This window comes from Schistocerca americana, chromosome 1 (assembly GCF_021461395.2).
Source record: "Schistocerca americana isolate TAMUIC-IGC-003095 chromosome 1, iqSchAmer2.1, whole genome shotgun sequence".
Lineage (NCBI taxonomy): Eukaryota > Metazoa > Arthropoda > Insecta > Orthoptera > Acrididae > Schistocerca > Schistocerca americana.
This window is the reverse complement of record NC_060119.1, coordinates 862,760,400-862,782,401: the sequence shown is the minus strand read 5'-3', so window position 1 is coordinate 862,782,401 and position 22,002 is coordinate 862,760,400. Positions and strand designations below refer to the sequence as shown.

At 37.8% G+C, this 22,002-nt stretch overlaps 1 protein-coding gene across 1 annotated transcript in view; it reads left to right on the top strand.

The window, feature by feature from the left end:
• The window catches only part of LOC124594788 (tektin-1), a 121,503-nt gene that overhangs the window by 85,375 nt on the left and 14,126 nt on the right, over window positions 1-22,002 (top strand). Inside the window, exon 7 of the mRNA XM_047133208.1 lies at window positions 20,831-20,967. Within this exon, the coding sequence (XP_046989164.1) occupies window positions 20,831-20,967 (137 nt within the window). The remainder of the gene's footprint in view (window positions 1-20,830; window positions 20,968-22,002) is intronic.

Genomic DNA, 22,002 nt, shown 5'->3' with positions numbered 1-22,002 from the left:
AGACATACCTTAGGGGGAAAAAAGGACGGGTATACACTCGCACACACACACATATCCATCCACACATATACAGACACAAGCAGACATATTTAAAGACAAAGAGTTTGGGCAGAGATGTCAGTTGAGGCAGAAGTGCAGAGGCAAAGATGTTGTTGAATGACAGGTGAGGTATGAGTGGCGGCAACTTGAAATTAGCGGAGATTGAGGCCTGGCGGATAACGGGAAGAGAGGATATATTGAAGAGCAAGTTCCCATCTCCGGAGTTCGGATAGGTTGGTGTTAGTGGGAAGTATCCAGATAACCCGGATGGTGTAACACTGTGCCAAGATGTGCTGGCCGTGCACCAAGGCATGTTTAGCCACAGGGTGATCCTCATTACCAACAAACACTGTCTGCCTGTGTCCATTCATGCGAATGGACAGTTTGTTGCTGGTCATTCCCACATAGAATGCGTCACAGTGTAGGCAGGTCAGTTGGTAGATCACGTGGGTGCTTTCACACGTGGCTCTGCCTTTGATCGTGTACACCCTCTGGGTTACAGGACTGGAGTAGGTGGTGGTGGGAGGGTGCATGGGACAGGTTTTACGCCGGGGGCGGTTACAAGGGTAGGAGCCAGAGGGTAGGGAAGGTGGTTTGGGGATTTCATAGGGATGAACTAAGAGGTTACGAAGGTTAGGTGGACGGCAGAAAGACACTCTTGGTGGAGTGGGGAGGATTTCATGAAGGATGGATCTCATTTCTGGGCAGGATTTGAGGAAGTCGTATCCCTGCTGGAGAGCCACATTCAGAATTTGTTCCAGTCCCGGAAAGTATCCTGTCACAAGTGGGGCACTTTTGTGGTTCTTCTGTGGGAGGTTCTGGGTTTGAGAGGATGAGGAAGTGGCTCTGGTTATTTGCTTCTGTACCAGGTCGGGAGGGTAGTTGTGGGATGCGAAAGCTGTTGTTAGGTTGTTGGTGTAATGATTCAGGGATTCCGGACTGGAGCAGATTCGTTTGCCACGAAGACCTAGGCTGTAGGGAAGGGACCGTTTGATGTGGAATGGGTGGCAGCTGTCGTAATGGAGGTACTGTTGCTTGTTGGTGGGTTCGATGTGGACGGACGTGTGAAGCTGGCCATTGGAATCCGTGTTGTGTCTCTGTTAGGAACTTATTTTTCAAGAAATAGTCACTAAGTTGTGTCAGCAGCACAACTTCAAATACTTTGCTGAAGACAGGTATTAATGATATGGGCCTGAAATTTGAAACCTCTTCCTTGGATCCTTTTTTATGCACTGGTTTAACTGTGCTCCATTTCAATACATTTGGAAATGTATGTTCTCTGATACTGCAGTTTACCAGGTGGGTGATTATTTTAACTAATTCCTTATTACATTTTTTAATCACGATACTACTCAAACCATCCCATCCAGATGAGAACTTATTTTTTAGGTTATTTATTATCCTGCCTCTTTCTGTTTCACTTACTTGTTTGAATTCAAAATGTGGCTCTTCAAAGGGGCAGAGCTTTACCTCACTACTCACAACTGTGTTATTAATTGGACTAACAGCTGCAGATATAAAGTATTTATTGAAAACATTGCAGACTTTATTAGGATCTTTAATTGTGTTTCCTTCATGTCTTATAATTAAAATTTCAGTTTCTGGCTTCGGTGTGGCTTTGCGAAATTGATTTACAATTCTCCATGAGGTCTTGGCTATATTGTCTGATTGAGCTATTTCACTGCTGTATATCTGTTTTTTCAGATTTGAAAGCTCTTTCTTAAAGATTTTTTTGGCTTCGTTGTACTTGGCCTTAAAAACCTGCAGGTGTTGCCCAATCGGACAACGTCCAAACCTTCCACCACCAGAAACCAATGCAATCAAAAGCCAAAAACAAAAACAAGTCCTTTTCAGGGCCAACCCTGACAATCATCAACCTGAATGTCGAGGGAATCACCAAGAATAAAGAAGATGTAATTTTGCAACTATGCCAATCAGAATAGTGGGACGTACTGTGCCTGCAGGAAATGCGTAGAGATGAAACAGTAAACAGACCCAATATCAAAGGAATGAGCTTGGCATTAAAAGCACCTCACAGAAGGTATGAGAGCGCAACATTTACCAGACCCGAGATGCTGCTCTCTTCCACGAGTAAGACAATCACCAACAACATTGAAGTGTTAGCCATAGAGAGTGGATCATTTACAATATGCTCCGTGTATAAACCCCCCGGCCAGAACTTACACATTTCAACACCAGAAAGCTTCAATAACCAAAGGACACACTTCGTTTTGGGCGACTTTAACAGCCACAGCACCACCTGGGGCTACGACGAGACAGACGCCAATGGTCAGCTGCTAGAACAATGGGCTGAGGCAAATAACCTCTCACTTCTCCACGACCCCAAGCTCTCCTGCTCCTTCAACAGCAAAATTTGGAAGCGCGGCTACAATTCTGATATTTGCTTCATCAGCTGGAACATCTACGACACCTGCTGCAAAAGAGTATATGATGCAATCCCAAAGACACAACATTGACCTATTGGAATCCAAGTCTACTCAACAATCAAAACAACCAAAATACCTTTCTGTAGGAGATTCAACTTTAAAAAGGCTAGGTGGTCAGAATATTCCCAAGCGCTGGATGAGGAATTAGCCAGTCTGACCCCAACACCAAATAATTATCTTATCTTTGTTGAGACTTTGCGAAAGGTATCTAGACACTATATTCCTAGGGGCTGCAGACAACACTATATCCCAGGGCTCTCATATGCCTCAAAGGACATCCTGGAGAAGTATCAAGTATTGTTCACGGAAGACCCATTCAGCAATGAAACCGTCACCTGTGGCACAGCTTTAATGTCACGCCTCAGTGAGGCACACGAGAAGAAGTGGATAGCAACCCTAGAAAGAATGGATATGTCCCACAGTAGCAAAATAGCCTGGAACCTGATTAAGAAACTGGATGGTGACCCAAGGCTAAGCAAGGCCCCAGCCAATGTAACTCCAAACCAGGTGGCCAACCAATTCCTGCTAAATGGCAAGCTCAACTCCAAACGCCAGAAAACTAAAATCACACACCTACTGTCAACGGAAAACACCAACTTCCAGAAACCATTTACCATGAGAGAGTTGAACAATGGCATAAATACCATGAAGAATGGGAAAGCCGCTGGGTTTGATGATATTTGCGTGGAACAGGTTAAAAACTTTGGCCTTGGCGCCAGGGTCTGGATACTTGGACTTTTTAACGTGTGCCGTGAAACCTTTCAAATCCCAAAGCTGTGGAGGAAGTCAAAAGTGGTGGCTCTCCTTAAGCCCGGGAAGGACCCAGAGTCTCCGAAGAGCTATTGACCCATAACCCTTCTCTGCCACCTGTTTAAGCTCTATGAAAGATTGATCCTCAACAGAATAGAGAAGATCAAAGCTAATTCCACACCAAGCAGGTTTTAGACCTGGAAAGTCCTGTACCAGTCAAATTCTGGCATTGACGGAACATATCGAGGATGGGTTTGAGAATAAACTAATCACCGGGCTGGCACTAGTCGACCTAAGTTCCGCCTATGATACAGTAGATCACTGGACACTACCACATAAAACGTACGAGACCCTGAAAGGCTACCATCTAGTCAAGATAATCGAATCCCTGCTCCAAAATAGACAGTTCTTTGTAATACTTGAGGGGAAAAAGAGTCGCTGCCAGAATCAGAGAAATGGGCTCGCCCAAGGGAGCGTGTTGGCACCAATCCTATTCAACATATATACAAATGACCAACAAACTCCAGACAAAACCAAAACTTTTGTATATGCAGATGACTTGGCAATAACAGTTCAAGGCAACAGGTTTGAAGCCATTGAGGAGAAACTAGAAACCGCCCTTTCTACAATGTCAACCTACTACAAAAAGAATTCTCTAAAACCCAATCCCTTCAAAACTCAAGTGAATGCATTCCATCTGAACTCGAGGCAGGCAAAGTACAGGCTCAATGTTACCTGGGGTGGGACATTACTAGAACACACAGATACTCCCACCTACCTTGGCGCCGTGCTGGACAGAACATTGACATACAAATATCATTGCGAAAAACATGCAAAAAAGTAGAAGCACGAAATTCCCTAATAAGAAAGCTGTCCAATAGCAAATGGGATGCCAAACCTACTGTGTTCAGAACTTCAGCCCAAGCTTTGTGCCTCTCAACTGCCGAATATGCTTGCCCGGTATGGTGCAGATCCGCCCACGCAAGAAAGGTAGATATTAGCTTGAATGAAACATACAGGATAGTGACAGGCTGCATGAAACCAACCCCCATAGAAAATCTTCACAGGGCCGCAGGTTTCACAAACCCTGACTCATGTAGGAAAGCCCATGAACATACCGAGAAGCTAAAACAAACCTTTGATGCCCATCACTCAATATTTGGCCTAGAGTGTGGCCCCAGCAGACTCAAATCCAGACGCCGTTTCCTAAGTTGCACCTTAGATGAGCCCCCCATCTACTATCCACTAAGAGAGGACCCACCAAGCGGCATTGGAAAACCTGGAGAATCCTTAACTGCATCAGAACTGCGGTGGCTCATGTGAAATCTAATCTCATCAAATGGGGTTTGTTGGGCGAAAATGACAACAAATGTGACTGCGGCACTCAACAGGACATGGAACATCTTCTACAATGCCCTGTCTGCCCCCACAGATGCACCCTTGAAGATCTATGGCTGGCTAAAGAAGAAGCATTGGACATTGCCCAATACTGGGCAAACAAATTGTAGTTTCTGGACACCAAAAAGTAAAGTAAGTTCACAATGTGGGAATCGTTTTGTATTGTTTTACTAAACACTTTGGCACAATTTTTGGTCAGCACATTTACATTGACATTGTTCACGCTTGTTTTCATCAATAAATTTTCTTCTCCTACCTTATTCACAGTGTCTTTTTGCTTATCCCATCATTCATGCGAACTATATGTTGCATTTACACTATCAGCAGTTGAAAGTACTTGAAGTGTGTTTCCATACGCAAAGCTTGTGTTACTTTCACAGGTTTTCTGATTTTGCACTTTGGTCTTGCTGTTATTGCACTTCACATTTGACCACCTTTCCGTAATGGACGAACTATCCAGTGCAAATTTTAGTGTGTTTAGCTCACTATTTTCTTGTTGTATTTTCAAAATATCCATTTTCAAACTACCGATTATGAACTGTAAGCTAGTTATGCATTCACTCAGTTTCATAATTTCATCCTTACAGTTTTCACATGATTTCTTTTTTTGCGCCAAAATTTACGTTTTTCTGGAAGGACACTTGCTTAACTTTTACGCTAGCTGCCATCTTACACTTGAAAGTAAGGTGTATGCGGTGGAGAAACTTCTTTTGCCATCAATCCTTCCAACCAGAGGCAGCCTAATGCCAACATTGAACCCTGTCTCTCCCAGTTCATCCACCATCCAACTGCGATCCTCTCCTACTCCCACCTAATCACCTGCTTGTCACCTGGCAATCTCTTACTTCCAATTCGGCCTCATCATCCTTCACCAGGTCCCTTCATAAGGACACCGACTTTTCAGCATAAAAAAAGACAGCTGTGCACAGACTCAAAGCAGATCCTGAGCTAATCATCTTCCCTGCAAACAAAGGTTCCACCACTCTCATTATGAATCACAGTGCCTACACAGTGAAAGGCCTATGTCAATTACCTGATTCCTCCACTTATAAGCTCTGCCAGAATGATCCCATCACAGAAGTCCAATATAACCTCCAATCCCTGCTTAAAGCCTTAGGCCTTTCCCAGAACCTCTCTCTTGAATCCATTTGCCTCTTCACCCCTCTGACACCCAGCCCATCTACTTCTTTATGCTCCACAAAATCCGCAAACCCAACAATCCTGGATGCCCCATTGTAGCTGGTTATTTGTGCTCCCACTGAAAGGCTTTCATCCCCCATTGACTAACTCTTCCAACTAACTACCTCAAATCTAGCCCCACATGACAAAGATACCAACCACTTCCTTCACTGACTCTCCACCACCCCCACCCCTTTTCCTCCTGGATCCCTATTATCACTATTTTTGCCACATCCCTATACACCAACATCCCTCATTCTCAAGGTCTTGCCACAATTGAGAACTTCCTCTCCCAATGTCCTTCACATTCCAAACACACTACCTCATTCATCATACAACTCACTTACATTTTCCTAACGAACAACTGCTTCTTGTTTGAAGGGTGATAGATAGTTAATGTCTTTGCAGAAAATTATGGTTGATCACTGTATCATCATTCACTTTTTTTAAAACAAATGAATTTTAACTTTACTACATCCAGGAGGTCTTTCACAATGTACCTACACAATTGGCCCCACACTGTACGTTGACATGGTATGGAGACGTACAGTCTTTTTGCATGTACAAATGTACATTTACATTTTTTGATAGGGGTTAATGCCCTTTACTTGTTGACTTCTCTTTCATTTAATGGAATGGATTTGCCAGCTTATCCTATGTATATTGAAGTTCTACAAAAAACTGAAAGATTATACAGGGTGATTCAAAAAGAATACCACAACTTTAGGAATTTAAAACTCTGCAACAACAAAAGGCAGAGCTAAGCACTATCTGTCGGCGAATTAAGGGAGCTATAAAGTTTCATTTAGTTGTACATTTGTTCGCTTGAGGCGCTGTTGACTAGGCGTCAGTGTCAGTTGATGCCAAGATGGCGACCGCTCAACAGAAAGCTTTTTGTGTTATTGAGTACGGCAGAATTGAATCGACGACAGTTGTTCAGCGTGCATTTCGAACAAAGTATGGTGTTAAACCTCCTGATAGGTGGTGTATTAAACGTTGGTATAAACAGTTTCCAGAGGATGGGTGTTTGTGCAAAGGGAAAAGTTCTGGACGGCCGAGAACGAGTGATGAAAATGTAGCACGCATCCAGCAAGCATTTGTTCGCAGCCCAGGAAAATTGACATGAAGAGCTATCAGAGAGCTGCAAATTCCACAATCAACTGTATAGAGAGTCCTACAAAAAGGTTAGTTATGAAACCTTATCGTCTGAAATTGGTTCAAGCACTGTCTGCAGCTGATAAGATTAAAAGAATCGATTTCTGTGATTTTATCCTTGCTCAAATGGAAACAGATGAATCTTTCGTTTCAAAGATTGTGTTTAGTGATGAAGCAACTTTCCACACTAACGGGAAAGTCAACTGTCACAATGTCTGTATATGGGGCACTGAGAATCCACGGGAAACAACTCAGTATGAGCGTGACTTGCCTAAGGTGAACGTTTTCTGTGCCATTTCAACCAATAAAGTTTTTGGTCCCTTTTTCTTCGAAGGTGCTACTGTAACTGGACTACAGTATCTGGAGATGTTAGAGAATTGGCTGTTCCCTCAGCTCGAACAAGAAGCACAACAATTCATATTTCAGCAGGATGGAGCACCACCACATTGGCACTTATCTGTCCATAACTACCAGAACGTCAACTTCCCGAGGCGGTGGATCGGCCACCAGGCAGCCCGTGACAGAGCACTTCATCACTGGCCTCCAAGAAGCCCTGATCTTACCCCCTGCAATTTTTTCTTATGGGGGTATGTTAAGGATATGGTGTTTCGGCCACCTCTCCCAGCCACCATTGATGATTTGAAACGAGAAATAACAGCAGCTATCCAAACTGTTACGCCTGATATGCTACAGAGAGTGTGGAACGAGTTGGAGTATCGGGTTGATATTGCTCGAGTGTCTGGAGGGGGCCATATTGAACATCTCTGAACTTGTTTTTGGGTGAAAAAAAACCTTTCTAAATACTCTTTGTAATGATGTATGACAGAAGGTTATATTATGTTTCTTTCATTAAATACACATTTTTAAAGTTGTGGTATTCTTTTTGAATCACCCTGTACTATAGTAAACACTGCTTTATGAATTTTGTTCAATAAACAAAAATGAGCAACTGGATACAATAAGTTTTCATTATATGTTGATTAAAATAAAATATAAAATTTTTAGTTGTTGCTAACAGTTGACTGAGTTTGATGGGTTTGTGATATGTTAGTAATTTACAATCATTTACACATTACATTATCCACTGGGTGGAGATTACTACTTTATTTGATGTTTCTGACATTATGATTATTTTGTTATTTGTCTAATTTGGAATGTTAGCATCTGATGTAAATGGCATACTCAAGTAATAAACAAAATAGATACATTACATTCTTAAAACAGTATTTGAATTTGGGTAGTGGCTAGCCCTCAGTGAACTAACAGTTGTGGTAATGATCAAATGAATATGCTTTCCATTCTGGTCTGTTATGCTTCAATACCCCCTGAAGAGTATTGCACATTGCCAGAATGTGTAAGACTCTTCCAGGCAATTTGCGTAACAGAGAGCTAATAAGGAATAATAATTTTGAGACACAAAAAAATTTGTGAACATATGTGTATACAGGGTGTCCCATTTATCTTGACCATCCTAAATAACTGTTTGTCCAGATGCAAAATACAAAATGTTTCAAGCAAAAGTTCTTTTGCCATCAGGGGGACAGCATGTTTGCCTTCATTGTAGCTTTGTTTTTTTACAAAGATATGAACAGCAGTATGACTTTTTTAAATGGCACCCTGCATTTTTTATTTGGTTATTCATTTCCTCTCCTAAAGACATATTAAAACGTGTATCACAGTGCGCCATTCACTAAAACACAGTGTTATTAATTACATAACACAATATAGACATTTTCTGTTTGCAGATTGAATTTCTTGGTTTACACAAGACCATTCAGGCAGGTCATGTCTATGTGGTACACCAACTACAATCACTTTTGTATTTGTATTTTGTAATGCTGACAAGGCTTTATGTAGTGAATGAATTGCCAACTTGGTTTCATTCTTTGCTACATCGTTAGCCCCTGCCCAGATAACTGCAAAATCTTCACTTGTCAACTTACGGAGGTCATTGGATTTTTTTAGTATTACACTAGTGGGGGCACCTGGTATCACCTTCCCTTCAACATCATATTTATTTGAAGCTAAGTTTAAAATGTTTCTTGCACAGTCTCTGCCATGGCTATCTGAGGCAACGAATATTTTGGGTCTCCTATTCACTGACTGACTCTCAGGAGCAAAGGTTTGCATTTTCATTGCTGCACCCATAGATTGATTTCCTTTTTGAACTGCGTTCTGTGTTGTGGTATGCACACTGTGTTGTGAATCGTGATTTATGTTGGGTGCATCAAATCTGTAGTTTTTGCATATTTCTATCTTGCCTGATTCTCGCTTCTGTAGTTCGTTTGTTAGCAAACATATAATTGTTTTCGAATACTTAAGTTCCTTTCTTACTATTTTAAGTTCATTCTGTAACTTTTCGCACACACACGTTTTTAACGGGTCTGTTTTGATTTCGTCCATATCGTCACCGTCAGTACGAAAACAATCACAGAGTACATACAGGGTTGAAGACATGGAGAAAGATAGGTAACATCACAATTTGAATTTAGAGTAATAAAACTTTCTTACCTTTATTGGTCGTTGCTGCACGCTCTTAGTCCAGTGATGAATCTTGCCATCCGCTGTTTGTTAAATCAATTTGAGGTCCAGAGTGTGTATTCTGTTGCGTAATAACTGACACATTGTTAAAGTTCCAACTTTTATTTTATAAATGCTGATCATGACGATATTCAATAATTTTCAATGTAACAGCTTTTCCAATACATCATTTCGTTCCCTCTATCCATGAGCTTCTCAAAGCACACATATTACAAGACGTCTCAACACCAACTGCCCATTGTCTCTAGACAACCAGCTCCTGTTCACAGAGTTTACAAACTGAGCAGTACTGCCAACCTTGGTTGTATATCGATATTTTACACATCACATGTATACATATATGAAAAACATAGTATGAACAGTAGTGTTTCAACAGTTTTGTAACAAAATAATAATATTTCACTTTATGTTTACGTAGTTAAAGTTCACTTGCTCCTTCAAGTTGATTGACGGCAGCGCACACCTCGCCAGCCGGTGGTATCGGTAATTTAAATAGTCCGTTACATTACACACTTTTACCCAATGAAATATCAAGCATTATCAGTTAGTAGTACCTTTGGTTTACCTATTCTACTAAATTAGTCTCCCTCATTTCTTTTTCTGATATTCGTAGCAGCTGCATTTTTAATGGCATACATTTTGATGTTTCTAGAAAATATTGTATAGTGCTACTACATGTCTTACCCTTCCTTTACTTCTTGGATATGGACCATCTATGTCCAGGGATACTACATCTAGAGGGTTTTTTGTAAGTATTGGGTGTAGCTCAGTATATTTTCACACATTGGACTGTTTTGATTTTTGACATATTGCACACTTTCTTAATACCTGAATGACTCGCCTTCTCAAATTTGGAGTATAACAAAGTGTTGAAGTTTTTTCAGTGTATTTGCCTACTCCATAATCTCCCCATACTTCATGTATGTGTCTTCCAAATTTGTCGATATAATCTTCAGGAATACACACACACCATTGATCAGAATTTTCATGTTTCCTATGAAACAAAACGCCCTTGTACTCCTGATACCATTTACTTACCTTTCCACCTTCATCTTGTTTAAGGTTTTCACGTCTTTACTCCGTCTGCAATCTTGCTGTTGTATAATTTTCATTTGCTTACAATATTTATGGTAATCAGACTGTTTTGTTGTACCTTGCATTAATAATGTTTTGATTTCTTCATCTTGCTCTGTTAATTCACTGGATACCTGTAAACCTCGTAGTAACCTAGACAATGCATCTGCAATAACATCTGACTTCCTTTAATATAAATGATCTTGAAATTGAATTTTTGTAAATATAGACTCCACCTAACTAATTTACAGTGCAATAGTTTACATGTTAAAAGAAATGACAGTGACTGATGGTCACAGTAAACTTTGGTATTCTTACCCCATAAAAAATATTCACTTTTTAAATGCCCATATTACAGCTAAACTTTCCAATTCTGCTTCTGATAATGTTAGACAAGCAAAACTGACGACCTTGGGTGCTTCCTTACCTTCTTCTTCTCGCATCTGGAACAAGCATGCCCCCAGTCCCTGAGATGAGGTATCAGTGGATAAACAAAAATCCTTGGACATATCAGGTTTGTTAAGAATATTTGCATTAACTAACACCTGCTTAATGTTAATAACGTCTTCCTGACACTTACCAATCCATAATCAAGGCCTATTTTTTTGTAACAAGTTGAGTAATAAGTCACTGTTCATCAGTTTCTGTAGTACGAATTTATGAAAAAAGCTTTTAGCTGTTTTTTAGTCCTCAGAGCTGGACACCTGTTTACCTTGTTCATTATTTCATTTTCTTTTTTCTAAATAGCTTTTTTACTACATCTGTGTATAACCTACAATTGGTTACTAACTTCTCTGCAGTGGTCTTACTCTTATCTGACATACCTGCTTCAGCTTGACTAATGATATCACTTAGATTTTCATTGACATTCTCTCTCTCCTTCTTAGCACATGCTGAGTCAACTTCTAATGTTGCTGCCCTTAAAGTAAGATCTGCAGCTAGAGGTACACCCTCATAGTCTTTGTTTACTTTGTTAATGACAGTGGTTACCATTCTTTCTGTCTAACACAACCTGTTTTGTGTGGCTTCAATATTTGTTTTCTCATCTGTGATTTCCTTTATCTGTTGCTCTACTAGATCATGATGGTTGTTAAAAGAATATATCTTCTGTTTTAACTCCATAATGTTACCATTCACTTCAGAAAGTACTTCATGCTTTACTTGTTTTTTCATATAATTCAATTTTTCGTCGATTTCAGTGTGAAAATTTTTGGCTAAGTCATCGAACTTCTGAGAGACTGTGTCTTGTAAATCCTTGAATATTTTTTTTATTTCATTATATTTAGATCTGTGTAACAATGTTTTGTTACTGTTTCACCCTGTTCATATCTTGTGTGAAATTATCAATTTTGGTAATTATATCTTATTTCATATCACTGAAATTTTTGTTGGTACTGTCTAATTTCGTGTTTATATTAGATAACAACTGCCATAGCAGTACATCACTTGTACTACTGTGGTTGCTGTCAGCTAAACTCTCCAAGTTAATGTTTGTGTTGTGACCAAGTGGTGTTTGTAATGTGTTGTCAAGATTCATAATTGTATCGCTCTCCAGTATTTCATTCATGAGTGGTATATCACTCTGGGAGATGCGGGACAATGTCTCGTCATTTGTAAACCTTATGCCCTCAAGGTTATTCCACCGTGGAGCATCACTATCATTTGTCACACCTGCGACACTCATCTCTGACCTACTTAACCCTTCTGCAGCAGGCATGCATGGCGCCTGAGCTTCAACTGTTCAGTCACGCAATTTCATTTCATTTCATTTCATTTATTATCATCCTTTGCATCATTTACATGACACAGGAATTGTCATGATATTGTCCAGAATATGCACAGCATAATATTACAAATTTACATCAAATACACGAAATTAACATTTTGTTGAAAGTTAAAACATTGAATTAAAACACATCAAATTAACATTATATAATATGTTGGAAATTAAAACATTGAATTAATGGGTTGTTCTTTTACATGCTCTTTTAATATGTAATATATATAAAGGATTTATATATATTTAGTACATTTTGGAAAACACATATTACACATAATTTAGAGTTAAAAGAGTATAAACGAGACATACAACTGGCAATGAGAACAACATGATATTGACAATACAATTATCTGTGAGTGATTTAAGGATTCAAAATATTCCTCTATGCTATAAAAACACTTATTTATCAGAAACTTTTTTAATTCTGACTTAAATTTTCCTTCATCTTCTGTTCCCCTGATGCAGAGTGGCAGAGCATTATAAAGCTTTATTCCATAATGGCTCACATGTTTTTGAGTTTTTGTTTTTCTTGTTCTTTCTACATGTAGTTCTTACAGATACATGTATTGTAGTCATGAAGATCTGAATTTACACGTAAACTACTCAAATGTGTTCTTGTATGCAGCCTGCCTTTTAATATGTACAAAGATGGTACTGTAAGTATGTTTAGCTGCATGAGCAAGGGCTTGCAGTGTGTTTGTGGAGAGCTAATTCTAATGGCCCTTTTCTGGAATTTAAAAACCTCTCTCAAGCGACATTTAGTTACACCCCAGAATGTTATTCCATAGGATATAATAGAATCAAAATAAGCCATATACACTAATCTTGTACACTCTGTACTGCAAACTCTAGAAATTATTCTCAGTGCAAAACATGCTGCATTGAGTTTTTTGGATATGTATGTGACATGGTCTTTCCAGCTCAAGTGCTGATCAATGTACATGCCCAAAAATTTTGTAGACCACACTTTCTCTATATCATGGCCACTCATTGATAAATGGTAATCATCCTTCTCATTTACTTTACCATACTGTATGTAATTTGTTTTATTTAAATTGAATGTTAACTTATTAGTGTAAAACCATTGTTGCACACTCTTCAGAACCTTTTCAGCTGTAGTGAATAAGGATTTGCTGTCATCATTTATAGTTATGCTTGTATCATCTGCAAATAACATAATTTCTGTTAGGCCTTTCAGTGTCACTTATATAGATTAGGAATAATATGGGGCCAAGAACACTACTCTGAGGGACACCTACTGCCACTTTCTCAGCATCAAATACCCACTTTATTTTTTGCTTATTCTGAGATGAGGTGAGTTTCACAACCTGAGTTCTATCTTGGAGATAGGATTCAAACCATTTCCTCCCAATTCCTCTGATGCCTATTGCCTCCAGTTTGTCAAGGAGAATTTGATGATCTTGAAGGTCTTGGAAAGATCTAGGTTTATTCCTACCACACATTTGTTATTGTCTAAATTACGAATAATTTCTTCCGTATGGGCCTGTATAGCTGTTCCTGTGCTGTGACCAGTACGAAAACCATGTTGATTACAATTTAGAAGATTGAAGGTGTCAAGGTAGCTTATGAATCTAATTTTCATCAGTTTTTCAAAAATTTTTGATAAAGATGGAAGGATGAATGTAGGTCTATAGTTTTCTGCATTATGTATATACCCTTTTTTGAATAATGGTTTAACCTTAGAAATTTTCAGCCTGTGGGGGAACACACCTTCATTGAATGATAAATTGGCAATATGTACCAGTGGTTCCAAAATTTTTGAGGCGACTTTTTTTTTATTATTGTCATTGGCACTTCATCCAGTCCTGCAGCCTTTTTGGGTTTCATAGTGTTAATTACTTTCAATATTTCATATTTATTAGTGGGACTTATTATCATGCTCCATGTTGGTTTATTGTGTTTTTGCTATTTCTATCATCAATGGACATATATTTTTCCACCATGTTGTATGAATATGCAAAAATGAAAACTTTACAAAAAATGTTAAAATGTCATATGCTAATTATTACACTTGATAATTGTTGTTTACACAACATCAAAGATTGTTTTACCTCTGTTATGATATGCACACAATTGTGTCACAATTCTTTATGTTTTACTTATCACATGTATCACACAGAAAAATTCCTGTAAATTTTCCACTACAAAATTCAGGGAAGAGAATAATGAGGAAACAGTTTCTATCTACTTCAAAAGAGTTGCAACCAAGCGTAACCATGTAAGTAGCTTGCATAGCTGTCCTACCTTTGCTGTGCCTAACAGAACATCTTATTATGAAAAATTTTACGTAACCTGTGGCCAACTCTTATTCCTTTCTAAAATTTTCTCCTCAATTTTTGCCTTTTTGCTTTACTTGCTCCCTGTTGTGATTCATGCAATCAGAAAATACAGAAAATTAGTTTTTGTGGCTAATAACAATGTCATAGAAATTTCTTACAAAAAATAGTCAACAAACCCTACTTATAATCAGTGCCCTGAAGTCATGGCTCTCAGGTTGCCAATTGTATTACAATAATAAAAAAATGAATGGAAAAGAAAAATTTAAAGTATAGTACAATTGCATTGTTATAAATGTTCTGCATGTGCATATTTAGGCTATTTGGACTTGCTCTCTTACATTTCAGTTGTTGATGCAAGCAGCCAACTTCAAGGACACCAGTACATGTCCAAAAATGAAGAAAATCCTCCTTACTTGGCTCCACTTCACTTTGATAAAAATACTTATTACTGTTGCTAAGTCTTCTCTTATGTAGATTCCAAAATAATGCATAACACTCGTAATACATCATATTTTGAGCAATACATCTTAACCATCCTTCTACATATGAGAGAGTGAAACACAAAATCATATACAAAGAAAAATGAATGACTTTTTTTTCTTTTGTCTGCACCTTACCGCTCATTTATAATTAATGTCTTTCGCGACCCTTATGGCCGATTGCTATTTCACCATTCCTTTTTCTTTTCAAATAAATTTTGACTGTAATGTATCCGGGGGTCTTTGACCATGTACCTACACAGATCGGATGTGTTTTTAATTTTGGAAATAACAATGTAATTTTTGCAGCTTTGAAGTGGAAACTGTAAACACAGTGTAACAAAGAAAAACGTGAAAAAACGAAAACAAGATAAAAACAGGCAATTCTTCAGTAGTTACTACATCAATTGGAACCATGAAAATCTATAAAATCAAAAATTTCAGCCTCAAGAAACAACCCCTAGATGTGAAGAACTGGAGCCAACTATGAGAAAAGAAGATAAGTAAATAGTTATTTGTAAATCTTACTCCTCTCTAAGCTTATTAAAAGAAATTTATTATGAAAAGAGTGGCAATCAACAAATGACATGAGAGGGGTAAGATTATAAAATTGTACTCCTCTCAATTCTTATGGAAAGACTTAAAGAGAGTTGTGATAACAAAGGAGGGAGGGGTAGATAACAACTGCGGGCTCAGCTGGGATCAACTAACAAATAATGAAGTTTTGTCTGTTGCAGAAGGGAGGGTGATTTGTGCCCTTTGCAGTTTATGTATGAATGGGTTTCCGGTCATATGAAGCAAGAAGACTGAGGGCTGAACAACAGAGCAAATCATACCAGCAGTGATTACGTACTACCAATAATGATGGACCAGATCAAATGAATGAGGACTTAGCAGCTACAACCAGGGACATCAAAAAAGAAATATGAGTACAAACTATTTGTGAAGTTAATTTGTTTGTGGGATCGTGTGCTTGTTAACAAAATGAATGGGGATGAGGGTAGAAGTGAGGTAGAAATGAAAGCTGTAGGATCCAGTCATGACATGTGAAGTCATGACAAGTGAAACTGTAGCCAATAAAGAAACAGGAAAAACTGAAATTTCACAGTTAATTTTTTCTAAACTAGAGGAAATGAAGTCAGATAATAATAGCAAATTTAGTGCAATTAATGATCAGTTAACTGAAATAAGAACTGAAAACAATAGCACAATAAACAAAGTACAAGATCAAATAGGTCAACTTAAAAATCAAGTTTCAGAGTTAAAAAATGGTTGTCAGAGGGGTTAAAAGTGTGACTGAAAAAGCTGATGTTTTAGAAAATAAATTTATTGTTTTAGAAAATGAGTTGGTAGTTGAATCAGCAACACGATCAAAGAATGTTGATGATGTTAGAGTTGAACAAAAGGCCATATCTGAAAAAATGGAACAAAATATCACCAGTTTAAACCAAAAAATTCTAGATGTCAAAAACAATATGCAAACTAATGTAACTGTTTTAGATCAAAAAATTTCAGTAGGTCAGCCTCATAAATCTATGGTTTTTCAAGTAGGGGGATTATCTTCCCAATACATATATAATTATTTCAAATACTTCTGTACATCTATGTTATATCTTTTGGCATCATTTTGTACAACATTTGGCAAACCTTATAGTAGGTCACAAAATATTGTAAACAGATTGTTTCCAAATTTTGTGAGGGGGATATTGTAAAGGGACATTACTTTTCCTCAGCAGAAGTAGTCGATACTAGAAATATTTTTGAGTTTTGGACAGGTCAATATTATCTCGACTATATATCTGAAAAATTGCATATAATTTTATACACAATATGTTATATTTCAAGTTAAAAACCATGAAATTGAATTACTTTATTTTTGTTGGTATGATAAATATGTACTAGCTCTGAATGTACAATTAAAATTTATTTTTTTTAGAAACATTTGAAACTACGGAATATTTGGTAAACTTAAAATTTCTATTATTAATTATGCAATCTGCTTCTGTTGAATATGTTTATTTCTGGATTCATTTATAGAATAATAGTATAATTTACTGTAAATTCATTTGTCGAAAAAAATTGTAAGCCCTTTGGAATATCGTTATTACTGCAGAGTGAAGTAATAGTGGGCATGTTTCTGATGTGATCGGACATGTTTTTTTTATTTGGGATGAACAACGTAATTTCGGCTTTGTTAATATGAAAATTGTAAAGACAGTGTGATATTGTAAAATGTGATGCAAATAAACATCGTAAAAAGAAAAATTCTGTACAGGCATTCTTCAAATTTATGTAGATCAGTTGGACCATGAGAACCTAAAATGTGAAAATTTCAGCTCCAAGATACAGACCCCTACACTTGAATAACTGGAGCCAACTGCATGAGATAAGTAGATAAGCAAAAAGTTTATTGTAAATCTTACTCCTCTCAAATTTTAAAACCATACAAACATTTGTGACAACAAAGGAGGGAGGGGTACATTACAAGTGACATGGTTCACATCCAACAAACGTCTGCATAACCCAGATAAGACCCAACATATTATATTAGGACTGTCTAATGAAATAAAAAATAAGTCCTTTGAACTTTTAAGATTTCATCAGTCATATTTGGGAAAGAATATCATGGGTAAACTACCTACTGCATAAATTGAGAGGTGCAGTTACTTCTGAATATCTAAGACTTACATTTTAGACTGTTCCAGTCCCACATTTCTTATGGAGACCTGGTATGGGATGGGACACTCTTCACATGTAAGTGATATTTCCAGAATGAGATTTTCACTCTGCAGTGGAGTATGCATGGATATGAAACTTCCTGGCAGATTAAAACTGTATGCCGGACCGAGACGCGAACTCTGTACCTTTGCCTTTTGCGAGCAAGTGCTCTACCAGCTGAGCTACCCAAGCATGACTGATGCCCTGTCCTCACAGCTTTACTTCTACCAGTACCTCGTCTCCTACCTTCCAAACTTTAAAGAAGCTCTCCTGCGAACCTTGAAGAACTAGCACTCCTGAAAGAAAGGATATTGCAGAGATATCCTGCAGGCTGTGGCTAAGCCATGTCTCTGCAATATCCTTTCTTTCAGGAGTGCCACTTCTGCAAGGTTTGCAGGAGAGCTTCTGTAAAGTTTGGAAGGTAGGAGATGAGGTACTGGTAGAAGTAAAGCTGTGAGGATGGAGCGTGAGTCATGCTTGGGTAGTTCAGTTGGTAGAGCACTTGCCCACGAAAGGCAAAGGTCCCGAGTTCTAGTCTCAGTCCAGCACACAGTTTTAATCTGCCAGGAAGTTTCATGTAAGTGATATGTTGAAAATATAAAAAGAGTCCTATGAGAAAGGTGTGGGGCTTGCCTAAGAGATAACTGTTGACGTTTGTACAGAAAATTTAAGATATATACAACTGTAAATTTGCTGATATAATTATATTCATGTAATATTATGCCTTAATGCTATATGTTAAGCTAATTGTAAAAGAATTTCATGGCAGAGGAAAAATTCGCCACCACAACAATACAGACAAAATGAAAATTAATATTCCAAGAGTCATGCCAGTAAAAGCAGCCCACTCACCCAGAGTCAATTTTCTAAAAATATTTAATAAACTACCACTCTCAGTGTGGTCCATAACATATAAATTACTTCAAACAATATTGTAGAAAAGGTTTGGTGAAAACCAATTTAATAATATTTATTACAGATTTCTTTTAAAGAATGGAGTATATATGCTGTATGTTGAAATTCAAAATGCATGTAAATATCTGTAATTTGTGTATTTGTAAATAAGCAGATCAATAATTATGTATGATTTAATTATGTATAAGAAATGAGGCCTATTCTGTTGTATGTATGTTGAATGGTAAATGACAGTTGACTGATTTAATTTAAGGATGTGTGTGTGTGTGTGTGTGTGTGTGTGTGTGTGTGTGTGTGTGTGTGTGTGTAGTGATAAGAAATACCTAATAAGGTGCATGCTTTCTAATTGTGTCTTCTACTGTAGCAGTCAAGTCACAACTTAGCTGCTCTAAGATATTTTTGGTTTCTGAACAATGGAATGCATTCCACCAGTCCAGTCCTAGTAAATATTATTAAATCACTGATTCAGACAGGTCCACACTTGTTGTACTGCTCAAACTTAGTGACAACTCTGTGGTCAAATGTGTATAGTGCTGTGGCCCTTCAGATAAGATGGCAATCGTGTTTATTATTGTAACAGTGCATTCTTCACTGCCTACCTGTGTCTGTGTATGAGCCTTGTCTATCCATTAGTTCCATACTTACCACATTGTCATAGTAGAATACCTTATAGAAGCTCAAATGTTATGGTATGACACAATCATTTCCAGAGTCGGGCAGTTGCTCAGTTTATTGTTCATACCTCTATTACAACTCTTAGCATTAGTATTGTTGAGTACTTTTTGTACCACTACATATTTTATTTCTCGATGATTCTTTTGATATATTTTTTAGGAATACAGTAGGTACAATGCACTGAGGTAACAAAAGTTATGGGATACCTCTTAATGTCATGTCAGACCTCCTTTTGCTCAGCATAATGTAGCAACTTAATGTGGCTTTGACTTGACAAGTTGTTGGAATTCCCCTGCAGAAATATTGAACCATGCTGCCTCTATAGCTGTACAGAATTGTGAAAGTGTTGTCAGTGCAGGATTTTGTGGATGAACTGACCATAAATGTTTGTAGGATTCATGTCAGGCAATCTGGGTGGCCATGTCATTCTATGGAACTGTCCAGAATTTTTTTCAAACCAGTCATGAACAACTATGGTGTGGTGACATGGAGCACTGTCATTCATAAAAATTCTGTCATTGTTTGGGAACATGATGTCCATGAATGGCTGAAAATGATCTCCAAATAGGTGAACATAATCATTTCCAGTCAATGATTGGCTCAGTTATACCTTTTTCCATGTAAACACAGCCCACATCATTATGGAGCCACCACCAGATTGCACAGTGTCTTGTTGACTACTTGTGTCCATGACTTGATGGGGTCATGCCACTGTTTTCCAACTTATAAGATCACGAGCCCAGGAGAGATGCAGGCTACGTCATCCTGTTAGAAATGCACTTGCATCAGTTGTCTGCTGCCATAGCCAATTAATGCCAAATTTCGCCACACTGTTCTAATGGATGTATTTACTGAAAGCCCCAAATTGATTTCTGTGGTTATTTCACGCAGTGTTGCTCGTCTGTTAGCATTGCCACTGCTGTTGGTCATTAAGTGAAGGCCATCAGCCACTGTGTTGCCTGTTGTGAGAGGTATTGTCTGAAATCTGATAGTCTCAGCTTACTCTTCACACTGTGGATCTCAGAATACTGAATTCCCTAACAACTTCCAAAATGGAATGTCCCATGTGTCTAGCTCCAGTACCATTCTATGTTCAAGATTGTTAATTCCCTTTGTGTAGCCAAAATCAGATTGAAAACTGTTTCACATGAACCACCTGAATACAAATGGCAGCTCCACCAATACACTACTCTTTTATACCTTGTGTACATGATACTACAGTCCATCTGTATATGTGCAAATCGCAATCCCATGACTTTTGTTACCTCAGTGTATATGTTCATAGACATGACACAGGCTTCATACCAGAGAAGTTTTGTCAGACAGCATTGAATAGCAACAATATAAGTTACGTGAAATATAACTTTTTCTTTGTTGCAGACAGTACAAAAAGCAAATGAAATGATTCGTAATATTACGCAGATTGAAAAAGAAATTACTAATAAGGAAGCTTTTTTGGCACTTGCTCAAAAAAGAATATTAAATAGAACACAAAGGCCTAATATAGAGCTCTGCAGGTAAATATTTGGTTCTATAAATAAATAAGTTGAAAACAAACTTAGTGATAGTAGGAAACAAGTTTTCAGCCAGACTCTTATTTTCTCACCTATTGCGATACATTACAGTGAATTCTGCCCTTCAGCATCTGACTGCAGTATCATGTCTCATATTTTACCATCGCTGGATATTTCTGCCCAACTACACATTAAACCTGATACCTCTTTACTTATCAGCTGTCCTTCTGTAATGCTGTACAGAATACTTATGCTTAAAGATATGAGTCTGAAAGTTACAAGCAGTTTTCATGTCATCTCATGAATACATAATCTCCTGTACTCACAACATAATCAACAACTGCTCTAGTGGTTATTTATTGTTGTTTTCTTCATTAACTGCACTCATGATTAATATTCCATCTCAGTTTTACTTCACAAACTACAAACCATCTGTAAAATGCATATGTACATGCTGAACATGGTATTTATGAGCATATCAAATGGGGGACTGGCAACCACAAGGACCCAAACCACAGAAACAAAGTTTTGAGTATAATAGATGTTTGTGAAAATCAAATTTATAGAAAAACTCCCAGTTTCTAGGTCTGAATTGTTTTTTAACCAAGTCTCAACATCCTATAATTCCTACAAAAAAGAAATGTACCCATTGTACCACATGAAATATTAATTAATATTTAAGATTACCTTTATTGATAATGTTAATTCTCAAAATTACCATGTGTAGGCTAGTGACAATAGTGCCTTTTTACTGTTGTAAAATTTGTAATTAATATGAAACTAAATCAGAACATACAGAGCAGATACTAAATGGATCACACACACACACACACACACACACACACACACACACACACAGACACACACACGCACGCACGCACGCACGCACACACATACACACACACACACACACACACACACACACACAAGTATGACCTATTGCAAGCCTTCATGGTCCTCATTATCATCATTTTCATTAAGCATACCCTGTTGCTTGAGGTTCAGATAAAACTGCTGATATACCTATGAATACGAAGT